This window comes from Oncorhynchus clarkii, chromosome 27, assembly GCF_045791955.1.
Source record: "Oncorhynchus clarkii lewisi isolate Uvic-CL-2024 chromosome 27, UVic_Ocla_1.0, whole genome shotgun sequence".
NCBI classification, from domain to species: domain Eukaryota; kingdom Metazoa; phylum Chordata; class Actinopteri; order Salmoniformes; family Salmonidae; genus Oncorhynchus; species Oncorhynchus clarkii.
The window spans coordinates 27,147,440-27,169,327 of record NC_092173.1 but is presented as its reverse complement, the minus strand read 5'-3'; the positions used below and the strand labels follow the sequence as shown (position 1 = coordinate 27,169,327).

Here is a 21,888-nt window from a genome sequence, read left to right as displayed (position 1 = left end):
TAACAAGTCAATATAATTGAATATAAAAATAGCATTATGCTACACTGATCTGTATACTGTTAGGTACAGTGCGTTTAGAAATTATTCACACCCCTTGACTCTTCCCACGTTTTATTGTGTTAGACTGAATTTAAAATTGATTAAATTGGCCTAAACACAATACCCCATAATATCAATGTGAAATTTTTGCAAATTAATAAAAAATGAATAGCTGAAATATCTTGAGCCAATAACTATTCAAACCCTTTGTTAGGCCAGCCAAATAAGTTCAAGAGTAAAAATATGCTAAGCAAATCACATAAGTTTCATGGACTTTCATGTGTGCAATAATAGAGTTTAACATGACTTTTGAATGACTACCTCATCTCTGTACCCTACACGTATAATTATCTGTAAGGTCCCTCAGTCGAGCAGTGAATTTCAAACACAGATTCAACCACACAGACCAGGTAGCTTTTCCAATGCCTCGCAAAGAATGGCACCTATTAGTAGATTGGTTTAAAAAAATTAAAATAAAATATTGAATATCCCTTTCAGCACGGTGAAATTATGAATTACACATTGAAAGGTGTATCAATATACCCAGTCACTACAAAGATACAGTCCTTCCTAACTCAGTTGCTGGAGAGGAAGGAAACCATTTTATTGCATTGTTGGGTTTAGAGCTTGCAAGAAATGCATTTCACTGTACTTGTGCGCGTGACATTAAAACGTGAAACTGCTCAGGGATTTCACAATGAAGCCAATGGTGACTTTAAAACAGAGTTTACTGGCTGTGACAGGAGAAAACTGAGGATGGATCAACAACATTGTAGTTACTTCACAATACTAAACTAAATAACAGTGAAAAGCAGGAAGCCTGTACAGGATAAAAATATTCCAAAACATGCATCCTGTTTGCAACAAGACACTAAAGTAAAACTGGAAAAAATATGGCAAAGAAATTCACTTTATGTCCTGAATACAAAGAGTTATGTTTGTGGCAAATACAACACAGCACATCACTCAAGCATGGTTGTGGCTGCATCATGTTATGGTATGCTTGTCATCGGCAAGGAGTAGGTAGTTTTTTAGAATAAAAAGAAACAGAATAGAGCTAAGCACAGGCAAAATCTGGTTCAGTCTACTTTCCAACAGACACTGGGAAACAATTTCACATTTCAGCAGGACAATAACCTAAAACACAAGGCCAAATATGCACTGGAGTTGCTTACCAAGAAGACAGTGAATGTTCCTGAGTGGCCTAGTTACAGTTTTGACAAAAATCGTCTTGAAAATCTATGGCAACTAATGGCGGTCTGACAATGATCAACAACCAACTTGACAGAGCTTGAAGAATGTTAAAAATAATAATGTGCAAATATTGTACAATCCAAGTGTGCAAAGCTCTTAGAGACTTATCCAGTAAGCCTCACAGCTGTAATCACTGCCAAAAGTGAGTCTAACATGTATTATGTGAATACTTATGTTAATGAGGCTATTTCTGTCCCAAAAATATTTTTCACTTTGTCATTATGTGTTATTGGGTGAGAGAAATCTATTTCATCCATTTTGAATTCAGGCTGTAACACAGCAAAATGTAGAATAGGTAAAAGGGTATGAACACTTTCTGAAGGCACTGTAAGCTCCTTTCCTGTTTTCAGGCTTGTCTATGCGCATGAAATGAAATACACAGGGGGGTGGTTTTAATTGCTTATTCTGTAATTAGCCCAGTTCCTACAGGGTTTACAGCCAGATACAGCTGTCACTCTTCATTGGAACCTAACCTCTTCATGCACAGGCTGGATGTGCCTTTTTGGACATCAAAGATCCAATTCTTTGAGAGGTATATACTCTTGAAGGAATGGATTAAAGCAATATAACTTATATTTCCAGAGTATTTACACTCAGAGTATAAGCTATAACTATACGTACACATTTAGAACCAATCAATCCAGAGTAGGTTCTAGAGTAAATATTGTCACACAATTCATACCTAATCACCAGCTTCTTAAAATAGCTGTCCTCCTTCATGCAAATCTTAAATATCATTAATTGACAATTGAGCATTCCAAAAACATCAGCCTGCCATTTAATTGCTGGTAATGAGTGTCTAGAAGAATTGGGAGCCATGCCGACTAAGTTTTGCATGAAGGCATCCTCCAGAATATGCAAACGACTCTTGGTTAAAAGCTCTCACTGAGTAGGAAGCTCTGCCTGGGCCAATTTACATGCAAACCCAGTCGGCATGGCACCAAAGTCAGTGATATGTCGCCCACCGCTGCGCCACCACTCTCCCATTGAGTCAAATGCAGCTTGATTACTCTTCACACTCCCCAAATTATAATGCAAATAGCGTTCCACCTATTAACCATGCAGCCGCTCGAAACGTGCGCTTGTCCCCACTGTGTGTGATGTAAATTGCTATGTCACATTAAAATTGACACCGGTAATTCTGTGCATTTGTAAAGTTATTGGGTGCCAGATCTTATGAAGCGTTGTGACAGCTATGCAGATGAGTGCATTTTGCTGTACATAGTCAATTTGGCACAGTCACAGGGGAGAGATTGCTTTTTAGTGCGTAATGAAACCACACATATTAAGAAATTACCTCTGAGCAAAAATCCTCCCAGCATCACCTTCACTTGCATCTCTGTTTACTCTGTTTACATTACATTTAGGGGTTATTGACCTTGTCCACGTCCTCTCTGAAAGTCAAACTGTTCTCATGATGTAGGCCTGTTTTCTGAAGGAATGTATTATTTGTCAAGAGTCTCAGTGTTGGAGTTGAAGAAATGACCCTCGGTACATCTCTACATCTATCATTATGACAAAGCGGGGGAGATATGATTTTGATAAATCTAAAATCAATGTGCCCTATGCAGCCAACTCATAGGATTTGACCTTGTTTCAATAATGCAGGATGGTAGAGTAGGCCTATTATAGGTACCAAGGGGAATGCATGCCTGAGGTGGGATCATTTAACTGCATGATTTTACTTTGATGTTTTAATTCATTATTAGCCATTTATACATGATATCTTTAAAGGGGCAGTCTACAGTTGTTACATCCATGTTTGGACTTATAAATGAATGATATGTACCCATTGATTCCTGAAGAACAAATTAATTAATTAATTATCATACCCCATCAGAACCCAACATTTTAGCTTGTTTACTCCAATGTTTGTACACAAAGTAAATGTAAACAAACACTATATAGCCTCAAAATATGGTCAAACTATCATTTTGATATCATGGATGGTCAGTCTCTGCATCCATAGCTCTGTCTGTGAATTTGAAAGTGGTTACATTTAGGCCGTCATTGTAAAAAAACAATTTGTTCTTAACTGACTTAGCTCAAAATGTTTCAATAACCACAGATTTGTCAGCAGCATGTAAAATGGCTTAGTTGAGCCCCGAAACACAAGGACAAGTGGTTTCATGCACCACCCTGTGTCCCAGCATGACTGAGCTCTTGGTACTGTACAATAGTAGGTTCACCATTGAAAAGTGTGTAAGCTATGTCATTTGAAATGATACAACCCACTCATGGTTAAAGGCTCAGTGGTTTGGAGTGCTCTGGCATTGGCTGATTGGGGCCTAATTAGTGTGCTTTGTTAATGCCAGGTAGTGTCAGGTGCTAACGAGGAGTTGATTGGAGTGTGAGAGCCCGGGAGAGATGATTGGGATGTCTGCCTTGCAGCTCAAAGTTAAATGCTGCTCAGTGCAGAGCGACATCTGACAGTGAAGTTGCTACAGTGACAAATTAAATGTAATTGGTGAGGAGCAACATGAGTGGCCACAGGGAAAGGTCTGCCTTGGCCACAGAAAACCTCCAATCAAGTGAGAAAGGCTTAGCAGAGGGGTGCTATACTACGAGAAGGGGTTGATTAAATGATTTATAAGGATCTCATACGTTTTAGGTTGGGATTATTCTCTAAGGGCTTGATTCAATCCGTATCGCCAAACTTTAATCTCGCTATAGCACAATCTAAATTTTAAAGCAATTTTCCCACGTTCGCGGAAACTGCATTTACGGTAAACTCTGCATATGTTGGCTCAATCTGAAATGACCTTTACAGTTCTAGTGTGCTACAGCACTAAACTTCGGATACTTTATGGCACAGTCACTTCAGAGCAACTCCTTCCAATGTAGACCTGCAAAGAAGCAGCGACAACAAAGGTTTAAGCTAGGTCAAATACATACTTAAAGAGAGAGTTCACCCAAATTACAAAAGGACCTTCCTTAAGCAGTCTATGGACAAGGTATGACAGTAATCCATGCCTTGGTTTTATTTATCTGCCGCTGTTTCCAAATGCTAACATTTTGGCATTTGTAGCACAAATTCCATTCAAGTCATGGTACCGATATTAGCATCTTTCACATATCATGTCCAAATCATCCAAAAGTCTCAAATTGATTGTGAAGCTCAATAAAGTCACATAGTTAATTTAAACATCATGAGTGAAAAATGCTAATATCGGTAACATGACTTGAATGGGATTTGTGCTACATTAGTATTTGGAAACAGTGCCAGAGAAACTAAACCAAAGCATGGATTGCTGTCATACCTTGTCCACTGACTGCTTACAGGGTAAGGAAACCAATGTGTCATTTTGTAATTTGTGTGAACTATCCCTTTAAAGTACTGTATTTAGGAGGATATCAATGTTGGAACTCACCAAGTATGAGAGCCAAGGTGTGTCAGATAAAGCAGGCCATCGGTTCATCATAGGGGCAGCGTACGTAGCCTTAGATAAAGGACAAAGGTTCAAGGGGGGGGGGGTAATATTTCAGCCTTCATACACATACATACACATACTGCAGACCTCTAGAGCTGGAGTAGTTGAGTCTTAAATGTACACCAGGCTCGCCAAATGAGTCCTCAGGAGACCGCCCTCGACACCTGTAGTTATTTTTCAAACCTTTTAATTGGCTCTCCTCCGTCAGCTAACGCCCCATGTCAGAGATTGGTCAAAGGTCCAGGTCTTCAGTGAACCTCATTCCGGCACACAGAATAAGTCCTTTTGTAGGGGGAGGTATTCAAACGAACATTACCTATGCCTTCCACACTACTAAGACGAAATGAGCCATACTTGACTGGCCTGGTTACAAATCCACCATAGTTGCTGGAACAGTGCTGGAAATGGCAAATATGATAGGAAAAACTCAAATCATATCATATAGTTTTTATTTGTCTGCATGACCAAGTTGTAAACCACAAGCCCACTATCCCCGCCATCCTGAGTGACCACCAATGTAGTGGTCTTTCTTCCTGCAGGGCTGAAACTTCAACTCCTGTACCTCAGAATATTGCCCTCCTGGCAGCCAGCCTGCCCTGTGAGTCATGAGTCTGTGTAAGTGTTCTGCAGTTCAGTGTGGGAGGACAGGTGGCGTGATGGTGGAGTGAGTGTGTGTGAAAGAGAGAGAGCAATTGTGTGTGTGTGAAGTGCTCCCCCTGGCCAAGAGACGAGGCCGAGTGAGTGTGAGCCATGAAGAGAGGGAGGAAGATGAATTTCCAGACATTTATAATAGTTGTCACACCTTAACTCCTCTGAAGCAATTTCACATTTGAAAATGGGACAGCGGCTCAAATTAAAAATGACACATTTCTGCTGGCATCATACATTGCATTAAAAATGTTCAGGTAAAACAGTTCCTGATTAAGGACAGAAACACTCTCCTTGTGGGTGATGGATATCACTCAGAGCCATTCTGTATGTCGTGCACCGACTCTTCAGATTTAGGGGGTGAGGACATTTTGCGAACTCACCTTTAAAGTTGTGAGTTTGAGTCTTGTGGTAGGACATTGGTGGACTGTGGTTCAGGGACAGACAGACAGACAATAGGACAAGGCAGTGACAGCCATTCTGAGCTCTAACCACAAACAGACAAATGTGTTTTCCCTGAGAAAATGACAATAACAAATATGTGAAATGTTTTGATAAATGATAAAGGGGGCCAACAAATCGCAGATAGGTCCCAATGAGGACTTGAGGAGGAATCTATTGATTTGTATTTGTTTCCCCCCCTCCCTCTTCATGTTTGTATCCATAACAGCAGTCTCAAGCTCATATATTGAAATAAAACTTGACCAAAAACCATTTGTGAAGTGTCGCCTGACTTACTTCCTTACCTGATAGTGCCTCAAGATTTGTATCAATACACGTAATTAAACTCCACAGTCTATATAGTCAGGTGTGTACAGTGGCTTGCGAAAGTATTCACCCCCTTGGCATTTTTCCTATTTTCTTGCCTTAAAACCTGGAATTAAAATAGATTTTTGGGGGGTTTCTATCATTTGATTTACACAACATGCCTACCACTTTGAAGATGCAAAATATTTTTTGTGAACAAACAAGAAATAACACAAAAAAAACAGAACATTTGAGCGTGCATAACTATTCACCCCCCCCAAAGTCAGTACTTTGTAGAGCCACCTTTTGCAGCAATTACAGCTGCAAGTCTCTTGGGGTATGTCTCTATAAGCTTGGCACATCTAGCCACTGGGATTTTTGCCCATTCTTCAAGGCTAAACTGCTCCAGCTCCTTCAAGTTGGATGGGTTCTGCTGGTGTACAACAATCTTTAAGTCATACCACAGATTCTCAATTGGATTGAGGTCTGGGCTTTGACTAGGCCATTCCAAGATATTTAAATGTTTTCCCCTTAAACCACTCAAGTGTTGCTTTAGCAATATAATTAGGGTCATTGTCCTGCTGGAAGGTGAATCTCCATCACGGTCTCAGGTTTCCCTCAAGAATTTCCCTGTATTTAGCGCCATCCATGATTCCTTCAATTCCTACCAGTTTCCCAGTCCCTGCTGATGAAAAACATCCCCACAGCACGATGCTGCCATCACCATGCTTCACTGTGGGGATGGTATTCTCGGGGTGATGAGGTGTTGGATTTGCACCAGACATAGCGTTTTCCTTGATGTCAAAAAGCAAAATGTCAGTCTAATCTGACCAGAGTACCTTCTTCCATATGTTTGGGGAGTCTCTTACATGCCTTTTGGCGAACACCAAACGTGTTTGCTTCTTTTTTTTCTTTAAGAAATTTCTGGCCACTCTTCCGTAAAGCCCAGCTCTGTGGAGTGTACGGCTTAAAGTGGTCCTATGGACAGATACTCCAATCTCTGCTGTGGAGCTTTGCAGCTCCTTCAGGGTTATCTTTGATCTTTTTGTTGCCTCTCTGATTAATGCCCTCCTTGCCTGGTCCATGAGATTTGGTGGGTGGCCCTCTCTTGGCAGGTTTGTTGTGGTGCCATATTCTTTCCATTTTTAATAATGGATTTAATGGTGCTCCGTGGGATGTTCAAAGTTTCAATTTTTTTATAACTCAACCCTGATATGGACTTCTCCACAACTTTGACTCTGCCCTGTTTGGAGAGCTCCTTGGTCTTCATGGTGCCACTTGCTTGGTGGTTCCCCTTGCTTAGTGGTGTTGCAGACTCTTAGATTGCACACAGCATGACTTTATTGAACTAATTGTGACTGAAGGTAATTGGTTGCACCAGATCTTATTTAGGAGCTTCATAGCAAAGCGGGTGAATACATATGTACGCACCACTTATCAATTTTTTTGTATTTTTTTAAATAAGTTATTTTTTTCATTTCACTACACCAATTCGGGACTATTTTGAAATCCAAATAAAAATATATTTAAATTACAGGTTGCAACACAGCATAATAGGAAAAATGCCAAGGGGGATGAATACTTTTGCAATTGTTATTATACACCTTTAATCACTCTATATCGGTTTCAGCCTTACATCAATTTATGTATGTCCTTTTTCATATCCTCTGAAGACAGTGCTTCTGCTTGATGTTATGTCAATGCTCATTTTGTTTCAGATTTTAACATACAGTATAATCATTATCTGGTAATGGTAAATCATATTTTCTTTGTATGGTGATGATTCAAATGGCATGTGATCCAAAAAACGAATAATTGTATAATTTCTTCCATGAACATCTGACTTTTGGGGATGGGAATGGAAGTGTACCACAGAATAACAATACACACACTATAGGCCATTATATTCAACTTTGTGCATTTTAATTTTGTTGCATCTTCTGGCATACATTATTTTGCAAATATAACTCAAAAAGTTTAATCCCACACCAATTCAACTTTTAAACAATATTCAATTTAAAATAAAAACAATGAGTGAAATGGTTCAAAACAGTTTATTTTATTTTTTTTCCAGACAAACACATCGATTTCTGGACCACAGTAGAGGATGGAAACCTTTTCACAAACATTTTTATTATTATCATTATTTGAAAATACAAATATAAAATTACTTTCCACATCTGAGATGTGAGAGACCCCCATCCACTTCAGTTTATTTTACAACAGGGCTTGAGCAAGCCATACAAGAAGACCTGAAAGATGCTTTCAGAATTCAGTCCTATCAGTCAGCTCTCGCGGTAAAAAGTCTGTTAACATTAAAACATGGGCAAGTGTTAGGAATGGGCAAGGCAATCAGAGGTCGAACCCAAGAGGGAGCATGAGAGAAGAAAAGCCTCTGCTAAGGTAAGGTCAAATGTACTGTAGGAAGAATATTCACAAAGACCCACAGGACTTCTAATGACTGTACCGCTTCCCGAAACCCCCTGTACCCACCCACCCACCCACCCACCCACCCACCCACCCACACTCACTCACTCACTCACTCACTCTCTGCTCTAGCAGTGGCCCATGCCATGGTACTCACTAACCGACAATTTCCCATTTTAAATAATTGTATGTTTTACCCTAAAGTATCAGTTACAGCTTCTTCATTTCATGTTTTCCAGTCCAGCCATGTTGCATCATTGGTAAACATAATGTTAAGCGTGACACAAACATAATACAAACAGTGCTGCCTACGTAAACATTTCAGACAGCAAGGAGTTAATTTCATCTGAAATGAGGGTTCAGCCTCAACAAATAGACATGCGCAATAATATATCTTTAACTAACATGTATATACATTATGTACCTTTTATTACAGTAGGTATGTGTGCGTTGTGTGTCTGTTAATTCAGTGATGGGATAATTGTTTGGCCATTGCCTAGCACTTGCCTCAAGATTCAAGTTTAAATGGTTAGGGTACTACCCGATATATCATCCAACACCTTCCAGGTCTTTTTATTTCATTTTTTTCTCTTTTTTATTTTTTTTAACCAATTATCCAATGATTAAGTAGTCTAGCAAGATGTGTAACATTCATCAGCTGTAAACTGCTGTCCATGTGAGAAAAAAGTACAGCAACTACAGAGCCATGCTACCTTAAAGTCCAAGCTATGAAATCACTTAAAAAAATCAACTAATAGAGATGGTATGAAATATTTTGAATGGATAGCCAGCCAACTTTTACTCTAATCAAATAGTAAATCAGGTATAGTGATATTGGTAGAGGGACATTTAAAACAGAAATGGCATCTTGCAATGTATAACAGAGCCTTACTTAGTACAAACATCACATGCTCTCAGTGGGTACATACTGCTGCCATAATGTCCCGTTTACCAACAGGTTCCGACATGTGCCACATTTTGGCTCAGTCTTCATGAGAATGATGCATACATCCTATCCTACCTCAACTCTGTGGTTCTGTGATTTGCTTAAAATTAAACATGTCCTTTAGGTATCATTTCAATAAGCCCTTCCTATAACAACTCATCAATAGCTTTGCACTGTCTTGTTTTCCTTTAGCAGGAGGGTCTTAAAGATTAAGTTATTGCACAGTGCAAATGTCTATAAAAACAAGCAGGCTATACCATCTTTGAATGAGAAGACTTTAAATAAAGACGAAGCACTTGAATGAATCTACAATGTAAATGTTTTATGATACCCTGGCTTTGATTAAAGTAAAACGCTGCTTCCAATGGTGCAAGAGTACAAAAATAATTCACTACATTCTCAAATGTTGATAATGAACTCAAACTATAATCTGAATGAATAATAATTAATTAAGTAGACACCTAAAATTAAATACAACTGTATCCAAAAATAGTAGTGCCAGGGGCCACTGGGATATTGTTTAATAGTACAAACATCAAAAGGAGTTTAAAATAATTATCTATAATAGCCATTATTATCATTAGTCCGTTATAACTTTCTAAAAAATATATGATTTCTCCATTAATGTAATAAAATCCATTATACTCAATCATAATTATAGCTTGTGTCCCTCTTGTGAAATAATAACAGAACTGGTTTGTATATCTAGCATTAGCTTTTAAGGTAGTATGGCACACCCCTTTTTAAACATTCAAGTGTGGGGATCAATGCCTTGTTTACGATTCGGTCTTACAGAAATTTCTGATTTAAATGTCCTCAATGATTGCTTTGGTTAGTTGAAACCATGTGAGAACAGTAAAACTGAAAATAGACAAATGGTATTGAAATGAATGTCAGCTTTTTTTTTATATAACTATGGTAATTAAGAAGAGAAAGCTCTATCCTTACTGGTCCTACATCTCCTAATAGCTACATCTACATCTTAACTACATAACAACTACCACTAATACTAGGAGAGAGTGAGACAGAGAAGGAGTGGGAGACAAAGAGGAAGATAGAGAGATCAACAAATAAGTGTATAGCCACTACACTGGCATCAAAGACGGCACTCTGTTACAAGGTCATTTGCAGTTTTCTTTTTTTCCACACATTACTGAAATACATTGATGATCAACATAAGATTACTGTATAAGGTCACAGGGAATGGAGAAAGAATCGGATGGATGTACAGTACATTCTAATATTGTTAGTATAATAATTATTATTAATATAATCATTAACAACCACAAAAATATTGATACAAATCCTTCTGAATAAAAATGTAAATCATTCAAGGGAACATACTTTTTTCTCTTTTTTGAATTCTAACATACATGTTTATTTTAATTAGATTATTACTTAAACAAGTCCCCATTTTATTTGACAAGAATCCAGCATTCTGCTTCAGAGGAACCATTTCTCAATCTCAACAAACCAGTCCCTACAGGAAATGAACATTTCTCAATCTCAACAAACCAGTCCCTACAGGAAATGAACATTTCTCAATCTCAACAAACCAGCCCCTACAGGAAATGAACATTTCTCAATCTCAACAAACCAGTCCCTACAGGAAATGAACATTTCTCAATCTCAACAAACCAGTCCCTACAGGAAATGAACATTTCTCAATCTCAACAAACCAGTCCCTACAGGAAATGAACGTGGTGACTACAGATACTTGGCTAGGCCGAAATGCTCCAATCTATGGATTATACATGGATTGTATTTATTTATTTATTTGTTAAATAAATTCCCTTTGGGCAAAACAACTTTTTCCAATTGCAAGAGTCAAAATGACTAATCTCTAATGGGAATAAAAAATGATTCTTAAAAAAACATTCCTTCATATATCATCTGATCAAGACCATTTTAAATATCCAACACTTAAAATGTGCAAATAGAATATGGTCACTTTCCTTCTTTGTCACAGTGCAACAACTTTTCTCATAATCCATTCATAATTTCAACCGGTTTAAATGTAAAATAAATGAATTTGTCATCTCATCTAAGATAAAACTCACAGGACTGAGGTAATGATAGATGTTTTGCCTTCCTAATCAGTTCAAGAAAACAGCACAATAAATGTATGTAAAATATATCTGACTTGAAATATTTCCTGTCACATTGAAAGCAGGTGCTCTGTTCAAAATGGATAAACAGCATTAATAAGGAAAACAAAAACTGAAGATAATCATAACAAAATGAAACACGTGCAGATTGGTATGAAATGAATCTGGACACTAGTATTCAACATCTGGTATTTTCAAACTAATACAAAGTAAAAGTGTGCTTTGGATTTGTATCATGTTCTTTTTTGATAGAGTATTGACTTCAGTCACAGATACAGTAGCCTTTCACTTGTGAGAGTCTAGAAGAAGTTGAGCCGGTGTCCTCTTTGAGAGACATTGTGTAGCAATGTCCAGTGTTAACCTTGTGTCATCTTTTAGAAGCTGTGCACTTTTGAGCTCACTATGTAGAAGACAGAACAGTATGCTGGTATGACATTAGCACAGTAAGAAAGACAGCAGTATTTACAGAGCAAGCCAACAGTGTTCTTGTAGGATCGAGTCCTCAGTGGGGTTATCATGGCATTTTGTGCTACAAATGGATTATGATACGATTTAAGAGCATTAAATGTCCTCGTCTTTGACAGTTGCGCTCTTGCACATTACAGCCTTTTATGATGAACCATCACAAAAATATGGTTCTCTCTGAAACGATTATATGCAGTGATTTGAATAATATTTACAGTTATATTTTTCTTAAAATCTGAATTCACAAAGTATTAAAAGGAAAGGTTATTTTTTCCTGACAACAAAAACATGTGTAAAAAAGGACTGTGAAAATATTGTAGTCCTCTTATTGCCCAAAATAGGTAATTAACAACATTAAAATAAACCAAAAAAAGCTACTAAGATATATTAGTTACTCTTAAAATTGAATTAACACCGCCTTTCTTCAGGCCTCATCAGTTCATGTCAGTTTTCTTGTATGTGCAAACTGACACCTGCATTTTTCCATCAGCAAGAATAAAAGCAAACAACCATAGCAACATAGCAATCTGAAAAAAACAAAACAGAAATAAGCCAGTTTACATAAATAGTTACTAATTTCAGAGAGGATCAAAAATATTGGAGTAAATTAAAATTAGAATTAATCTTCCCTTATTAATTTGAAGACTACACTGAAAATAATGAACATAAACTAAACAGATTTAAAAGAAGGAACATTTAAAGGACAAAGCACCTAAATCCTACACAAAGGTACTGGGTTACAGTTGGATATTAAGGATGTGAACGCCAGGTTAGGATTATAGTACAGCAGATTGTAGTTTCTTTTTCTGAGATGATTTTGACATTTTCTTCAGTTCTTCTTCACGTGGTGCCACCTCCACTCTCCTCCTGTGGGTTGATGCTGTAGTGCTTGGCGTCGGATGGCATCACCTGTTCACATAGCCAGTTAAAAACTCTGCCCGGTCTTCCCCGGACCTCCTGAAATACTCTGCTGGAATGGGAAACAGCGACATTCAAACCCATAGTTAAAACCAAAAGCTCCCCCTTGTCTGTAACACTGATACAGTATGTCATGTCTGATAGCCTTCAACTGACAATATTTTCTTCTGTGCCATTATATCTATTTGTTTTACATTTTCACTTGATTCTGAAACATTTGATTGATGGTAGAACCAATTTTAGAGGTTCGAATTGGTTGAAGCAGCAGATGGTCCAAACTGGATCATCTCAAACCCAGCCTCTGCAGGGGAGAGAGCAGAACAAGTGCTACATCCCATGGGAGCATTTTCACTGGCAGAAAGATGGATGGCACTAGCCTGGAATACAAACTCAATTATTCTGCTTCACTTCAAGAAAGGATTCCAGGCTAGGATGGTCACGGCAGCGAGACCAGCCCAGACACAACATAGAGTACAATAGTATCCCTGCTACCACACGACACAGAGCTTTATGGAAGAGGGGCAGCAGGCATGGACAGGACATCACTCCCATGTTAGTCTACAGTACATACAGCATGCACAGAGACAAGCAGTACCACCCAGCTACCAGTTAGATGAGGGGTTCATTTTTTTAAAGCAGGTTTACAGAAAACTGCACTTTACTCTGTTGCCTTCTCTGATGGCTTCCACTGTGCTGTCTGGACCTGTGTTTATATACTGAACAAAAATATAAACGCAACATGCAACAATTTCAAAGATTTTCCTGAGTTACAGTTCATATAAAGATATGAATCAATTGAAATAATTTCATTACGCCCTAATCTATGGATTTCACATGACTGGGCAGGTCCATTGGTGGGACTGGGACCAGTAGGTCCACCCACTGGGGAGCCAGGCTGACCCACTGGGGAGCCATGCCCAGCCAATCAGAATGAGTTTTTCCCGACAACAGGGCTTCATTACATACATAAATACTCCTCTGCACAACTTTACATGTTGTATTTATATTTTTGCTCAGTGTTTATACACTAGCAGTGAATTTCAACAACAAATGCTAATTGTTGTACAAAATGTACATCTCCCAGACCCATGGTGATCTATTTCAGACAGAAATACATACGGTGAAAACTAGAGAAACAGATGACTACATCTGCGTCGTCATTCCATTTCACAGCAACACACGATAGGACACAAGGTGCTACACTAAATCAGCAGTGACACCATGCAGTCACTCCCACCATGCAGTCACTCCCACCATGCAGTCACTCCCACCATGCAGTCACTCCCACCATGCAGTCACTTCCACCATGCAGTCACTCCCACCATGCAGTCACTCCCACCATGCAGTCACTCCCACCATGCAGTCACTCCCACCATGCAGTCACTCCCACCATGCAGTCACTCCCACCATGCAGTCACTCCCACCATGCAGTCACTCCCACCAGTCTGACACATCTGTCCAATGGAGGGTTTTATGAATAAGACTCAAGAGGAGAGCTGGACTGGGGTGTCTCTGTCTGGGTTGATCAAACTCCACACAAAGCTGACTGCTTAAGAATGAAACTTGAAGTGGTGTACTGGACTGTTGCTGCTGAGTAGCTGCTGTGACTAACACTGCCCTAAGGCAAAGATTCTCACTGTAGAGACACACACACACACTCTCAGAGTACAAACACGCAAGCACACTCACACTCCACTCGCCACTCTCATACTGTACTCAAACGGCTCACAAATGCACTTTATACACACACACGTTCGCTGATGTGGCTTCTAAATGGCTTATAACAGTCAGACAGTTATGTTTGGAGGTTTGTTTTCATAAAGTTGCTCAATAAACTGCGGCGGTGAGGGTAGAGATGTGGTCTCCAGAGGAGGAAATGACCCAAAGGTGAACAACTGCACAGATCCAGCTCCGCCTCACTCTCAACTCACGCTCCAGACCAGTGTCCATATACAGTAGCACGTCAAATAATATATATAATAACATGCCATTTAGCAGACACTTTTATCCAAAGTGACTTACAGTCATGCGTACATTTTACTTATGGGTGGCCTCGAGAAATGAACCCTCAACCCCGGCAGTGCAAGTGCAACTGAGCCATACAGGACCACAAGAAACTGGAGTCTGTTCCCTGAATAGCCAAGGCCAACCCACCGCACAATATATGACTTGGTTATGACTCTTGGTTGATTGCTGAATTCCAGTGGAAAGCTAGCTACATTAAATCGGTAACACAAGAGAAGGCAACAGTGAGGAAAGCAACAGCAGCGTTTGCATACACCCAGAACACCTTTCCTTTACAGAATACTATCATATTTTATTTTAACAGAATGCATGCTTAGTCTTCTAGAAACAGGGTAACAAAGTGACAATAATGGGGGAAATAGTATCGGGGCGTTGCAAGTTAGAAATGTGCATTTCACCATCTCGGTGGTTTCACAATGGAAAATGACAAACATTCACTTTTTAAAGGGTTTCAATATACAAATACAAATCCACAAAATAAGAATGCAGACATGTACGCAACGTGTAGAAACCCTGTAAAAAGTGTTTTCTTGTTTTTTGAGGGGGAGGATCTAAATCAGACAGAAAGAAAATAGAAAAGGAAAAAGGAAGGAAAAAGACTAAAACATTATAGAAATGACATAATAATACCTCAAATGAGATGGCAACCAACCACCTGTTAGGTTTCAATGGTATCCATTTGTAAAAGCGGTTGCAATCAACGGCCCCTAAAAGTGTACAGTTAGTACCTGTGTCAGTATGCATTTCAGGGAAAAAGGCTAAAAAGAAACCTATTACTGGTGAGTATATTTTATTCATAGGGTGTGCTGCCAGCATGAATGGAAATGTATCTCGTTCATTTCCTCAAGTCAAGTTCGTTTTAGCCATCGGAACAGCATTTAGGCCCCAATTTGGTTCTTTAATTTTGAATGTGGAAAATGGCCACACAGAGGTGGGTCTCAGGTAGTCCCATTGTGGTGCTGCCAACCTGTCTGTGTCCTAGAGCAGAGCTCTCTTTATAGGCAGCATAAATTAAATCAAACTATTTCTAAAGAGTCATGGACATGGAAACCGAAGAGGACGGTACCGATGGGGTACATACTAAGAATGTATTTTTATTTGATATGAAGCAGTGATTAAAACCAATTGAATTCTGCAGCGATGGACAGCAGTAGTAATTGGAATCACACTTACTGAATTCACCAACAATAAGGATCCATTATAGCCATTTACTGCATTCACCACCAATAAGGATCCATTATAGAGATTTGGATAACTTGCTCGACAATAAGGGGCTAATGCTGGCTAAAGCAGGAGACTAATGTCTAAGTGTACTGTGTATGTATTGTGTGAACAAGGTTTTGTTAAGAAAGCATGGATCAGTAGAACTCTAATGTAATCACATTCATGCAACCACAAAAAATATGAATCACCAGCAGAATCACAACATATGCAAAAATAACTTCAGCAATTACAGTGGGGAGAACAAGTATTTGATACACTGCTGATTTTGCAGGTTTTCCTACTTACAAAGCATGTAGAGGTCTGTAATTTTTATCATAAGTACACTTCAACTGTGAGAGACGGAATCTAAAACAAAAATCCAGAAAATCACATTGTATGATTTTTAAGTAATTAATTTGCATTTTATTGCATGACATAAGTATTTGATACATCAGAAAAGCAGAACTTAATATTTGGTACCGAAACCTTTGTTTGCAATTACAATTGTTCTTGGGGTTGTACTCATCCTTCTTCTTCCTCCAAAGTTTAGACCAAAAAGCTCTATTTTTGTCTCAACAGACCACATGACCTTCTCCCATTCCTCCTCTGGATCATCCAGATGGTCATTGGCAAACTTCAGATGGGCCTGGACATGCGCTGGCTTGAGTAGGGGGACCTTGCGTGCGCTGCAGGATTTTAATCCATGACGGCGTAGTGTGTTACTAATGGTTTTCTTTGAGACTGTGGTCCCAGCTCTCTTCAGGTCATTGATCAGGTCCTGCCGTGTAGTTCTGGGCTGATCCCTCACCTTCCTCATAATCATTGATGCCCCACGAGGTGAGATCTTGCATGGAGCCCCAGACCGAGGGCGATTGACCGTCATCTTGAACTTCTTACATTTTCTAATAATTGCGCCAACAGTTGTTTCTTTCTCACCAAGCTGCTTGCCTATTGTCCTGTAGCCTACCCAGCCTTGTGCAGGTCTACAATTCTACCCCTGATGTCCTTACCCAGCTCTCTGGTCTTGGCCATTGTGGAGAGGTTGGAGTCTGTTTGAGTGTGTGGACAGGTGTCTTTTATACAGGTAACGAGTTCAAACAGGTGCAGTTGATACAGGTAATGAGTGGAGAACAGGAGGGCTTCTTAAAAAAAAACGAACAGGTCTGTGAGAGCCGGAATTCTTACTGGTTGGTAGGTGATCAAATACTTATGTCATGCAATAAAATGCAAATTAATTACTTAAAAATCATACAATGTGATTTTCTGGATTTTTGTTTTAGATTCCGTCTCTCACAGTTGAAGTGTACCTATGATAAAAATTACAGACCTCTACATGCTTTGTAAGTAGGAAAACCTGCAAAATCGGCAGTGTTTCAAATACTTGTTCTCCCCACTGTATATTAAGGATGGAAAGAATGGAAACGGAAGTACTCCTCCAAAGTGAATGTGTCACCCAACCCATTACCCATTACCCAACCCATTACCCAGCCCATTACCCATTACCCAGCCCATTACCCATTACCCAACCCATTACCCAACCCATTACCCATTTCCCAACCAATTACCCAACCCATTACCCATTACCCAACCCATTACCCATTACCCAACCCATTACCCATTTCCCAACCAATTACCCAACCCAACCCATTACCCATTTCCCAACCCAACCCATTACCCAACCCAACCCATTACCCATTTCCCAACCCATTACCCAACCCAACCCAACCCATTACCCAACCCAACCCATTACCCATTTCCCAACCAATTACCCAACCCAACCCATTACACATTACCCAACCCATTACCCAACCCAACCCAACGTGTCACCCAACCCAACACATTACCCAACCCAACCCAACGTGTCAGCCAACCCAACCCGTTACCCAACCCAACGTGTCACCCAACCCAACCCATTATGTAGCTGAAACTGTGAACTTCAACAGCCAATGTCCAAAAAATGTAATATGTGCCGCTACATAAGACAATCATAAGAACTGAGCTTGAAGAGAAAAATATCAGCTATTTCATTCTATGTAGGTTGGGATAGCCATATATAGCAACAGCATGAAATATTTCTGACTAGGGATTTTGAGTGCCAATGGTGCCTGTCATTTCTGAAATATAGACAAGATCTTCAACGTACATTTCCCTTATTGAGGGTGAAACTGTCTCTCAAAGTCAAGTGGAAGGTGACATTCCATTCCGATTCTAAACGATGGTTCAGCAGTTAGCTAATCTAATGAAAGTCCTCTCTGTTTGCAGAGTGGTGCTTTATGTGCCGAAATGGTTCCTTTAAAATGTCTCTAACATGCTAGGAATGCACCGGAAGACAAGGTGTTCAGTGAGCCAAACATACAAAAAGTCTTATTCAGTTTTCAGCACACCTTGATGTTGCATTTTGGACAGGAGTTCAAATAGGGAGAACTGTATTAATTATCGGTGTGGCAGAGTACAAGGCTTTTAGTTACTCATCCATTTTAGTTGGAGCAGATTTTTCTCCGTGCTTTTTCCTAAGCTGGCTAAAAATCCATCAATACCCTCATCAAAGGTTCCAGACTGAAGCATCCAACAGGGATAATGAATGTCAGTGTCTTCAAAGGACATGGAGAAAATATTCTTACGACAGTGGTTTTAACGCACAAGGGGTTATTATTGTTGTATTGATTTACATAATGCACTTTGAATGAGGACCCTTTCAAAGGCTAGCCCTGGAATTCGTCTGGTGTGAGTCTACTCAAATCAGGAGTCACCACCACTGAAAAGGTGAAACAAAATAACTAATTGCAGGATTTTTTGACCTTCTGGCTGGCGCATGAACAGAAGTACACTGACACGTCAGAGAGGTGATGACAGGCCGTACAAGTTCACAGTTTGTTTTAACGTTACTGCAGCTGACAGAAAAAATGAAATGTGTGAATGAGGACGAAATGTTGGTAATGTACACAATCACACAGAACCAACCACGCGCCTGAGCACCTGCACTTGTGCCTTATTTGATGCTTAGATGGCAAACATTCTCACTGCATTGCAGGCACATATGCATTGTAAAGCTTTAATAGGCCTAAACTCTGGCACAGTGACACTGAACACACTGATTATGCCTGCATTATTGTTTGACTAAAGTGGAACAGAGTGACCAGCAGAACTTTGATTCACAGAGATTGTAATCTGATGAATGTTTACATGACGCCATCACGTTCACATACAGTAAGCACTACTTCATCTACAGCTCTCGTCTGATATACATTATACATTTAGCATAACAAACGGAAGAGCGCACAAGACATCTGTATCATAATGATCTTTTGTGGATAGAAATCATATCCTTCAGACTGATGAAATATCCTGACGATGAGTTGAAATGAGCTGAGAGAATGAACAAGGAATATGGTTGACAGCACAAAGAAGATGAAGGCGGTATTGGACGAGGTGAACGAGTTGCTGGAGTAAGCTATACTTACAGCAATGCTGTGGCCGAAGCCAGAGCCAGGCTGTGGGCTAGCAGCACTAATGTAGTTGCCCACACCGGAGTCCTGGCTGGAAGTGCCATAGAGGTCAGCCACGGGCCCGGGACTGTTGGTGCCGGGGAAGGCTCCGGGCCCGGGACTGTTGGTGCCGGGGAAGGCTCCGGGCCTGGCCTGGTTGGTGCCTGACGGAGGGGGGGAAGCGGGGGCGCCAAAATTGGATGATCAACGTAGCTATTTAGGACTGGTGGTGTGCAGAGATGGATAAAAGCTAAGTTTGAAGCTGAGGCCTGGCATGCATAGTGGGAGAGACTATAAGAACACTGGTGACCTGCAAAACTACTAACCTGACCCTTACCTTAAACGGAAAAAAAACATTGTATTTTTTTCATTAGTCCCATATTGATACAGTCCCATAATGTTTTGCATGTCAGCAGTCATGTTTTAAAGATATTGGACTTTCAAGAAGCAAAGTGTCACCAGCCACATTATCATGATGATGCAAAACACCAAATTATTTTATTATTATTATTATTATTTGGGGGGGATTTTCCCTTTAACCAAACGTTAACCAATTCTGAAAGTAAATATCAGTTTGCAGGTCAGGAGTGTCCGTATAGCCTTTTCCATGGACAGTAAAATAAATCTAATCAAATAAAAACACTGGGGTGAAAAACACAAAACACAAACCTCAATACACTACAGTTAAACAGGAAATGATAATGTCAGAGAGGAAGAAGGAAGAGTGTTTATAGTTTACGTATACATTAATTAAGCTCAATGCTTTGTTCCCCAGTTAAAATTGAATGTAACGCAAGCAGAAACGTATTAATAATGTTTAAATGTGATGTTTGTATGAGGAGCCTGGTATAAACATATACAGTACCAGTTACACTTTGGACACACCTACTCATTCAAGGGTTTTTCTTTATTTTTACTATTTTCTACATTGTAGAATAATAGTGATGACATCAAAACTATGAAATAACACATGGAATCATGTAGTAACCAAAAAAGTGTTCAAATAATCAAATAGTATTTTATATTTGAGATTCTTCAAAGTAGCCACCCTTTGCCTTGATGGCAGCTTTGCACACTCTTGGCATTCTCTCCACCAGCTTCATGAGGTAGTCACCTGGAATGCATTTAAATTAACAGGTGTGTCTTGTTAAAAGTTAATTTGTGGAATCTCTTTCCTTCTTAATGTGTTTGAGCCAATCAGTTGTGCTGTGACAAGGTAGGGGTGGTATACAGAAGATAACCCTATTTGGTAAAAGACCAAGTCCATATTATGTCAAGAACAGCTCAAATAAGCAACAACAAAAATGACAGTCCGTCATTACTTTAAGACGTGAAGGTCAGTCAACACGGAACATTTCAAGAACTTTGAAAGTTTCTTCAAGTGCAGTCGCAAAAACCATCAAGCGCTATGATGAACCTGGTTCTCATGAGGACTGCCACAGGAAAGGAAGACCCAGAGTTACCTCTGCTGCAGAGGATAAGTTCATTAGTTACCAGCCTCAGAAATTGCAACCCAAATAAAATGCTTCACATAGTTCAAGTAACAGACACATCTCAACATGAACTTTTCAGAGGAGTGAATCACGCCTTTGTGGTCGAATTGCTGCAAAGAAACCACTACTAAAGGACACCAATAATAAGAAGAGACTTGCTTGGGCCAAGAAACACAAGCAATGGACATTAGACCGGTGAAAATCTGTACAAATTTTAGATTTTTGGTTCCAACCGCCATGTCTTTGTGAGACGTAGAATAGGTGAACAGATGATCTACGCATGTGTAGTTCCCATCGTGAAGCATGGAGGAGGAGGTATGATGGTGTGGGGGTGCTTTGCTGGTGACACTGTCAGTGATTTATTTAGAATTCTAGGGACACTTAACCAGCAGATCTAACACAGCATTCTGCAGCAATACGCCGTCCCATCTGATTTGGGCTTAGTGGGACTATCATTTGTTTTTCAACAGGACAATGATCTGACACACCTCCAGGCTGTGTAAGGGCTATTCGACCAAAAAGGAGAGTGATGGAGTGCTGCATTAGATGACCTGGCCTCCACACTCACCTGACCTCAACCCAATTGAGATGGTTTGGGATGAGTTGGACCGCAGAGTGAAGGAAAAGCAGCCAACAAGTGCTCAGCATCAAGTGCTCAGCATCAAGGCAAAGGGTGGCTACTTTGAAGAATCTAAAATC

At 39.7% G+C, this 21,888-nt stretch overlaps 1 protein-coding gene across 4 annotated transcripts in view; it reads right to left on the bottom strand.

The window, feature by feature from the left end:
* Nucleotides 1-9,116: 9,116 nt before the first annotated feature.
* The window catches only part of LOC139385521 (RNA-binding protein Musashi homolog 2-like), a 494,242-nt gene continuing 481,470 nt past the window's right edge, over nucleotides 9,117-21,888 (bottom strand). The window contains exons 13-14 of one of the 4 annotated variants that reach the window (XM_071130643.1): nucleotides 19,673-19,860; nucleotides 15,639-15,715 (exon numbers count right to left, since the gene is read on the bottom strand). In XM_071130643.1, coding sequence (XP_070986744.1) covers nucleotides 15,674-15,715; nucleotides 19,673-19,860 — 230 coding nt within the window. In that variant the 3' untranslated portion in view covers nucleotides 15,639-15,673. Of the gene's footprint in view, nucleotides 13,036-15,638; nucleotides 15,716-19,672; nucleotides 19,861-21,888 lie in introns of those variants that run through there. The other 3 variants (XM_071130644.1, XM_071130645.1, XM_071130646.1) reach the window with 3 other exon arrangements.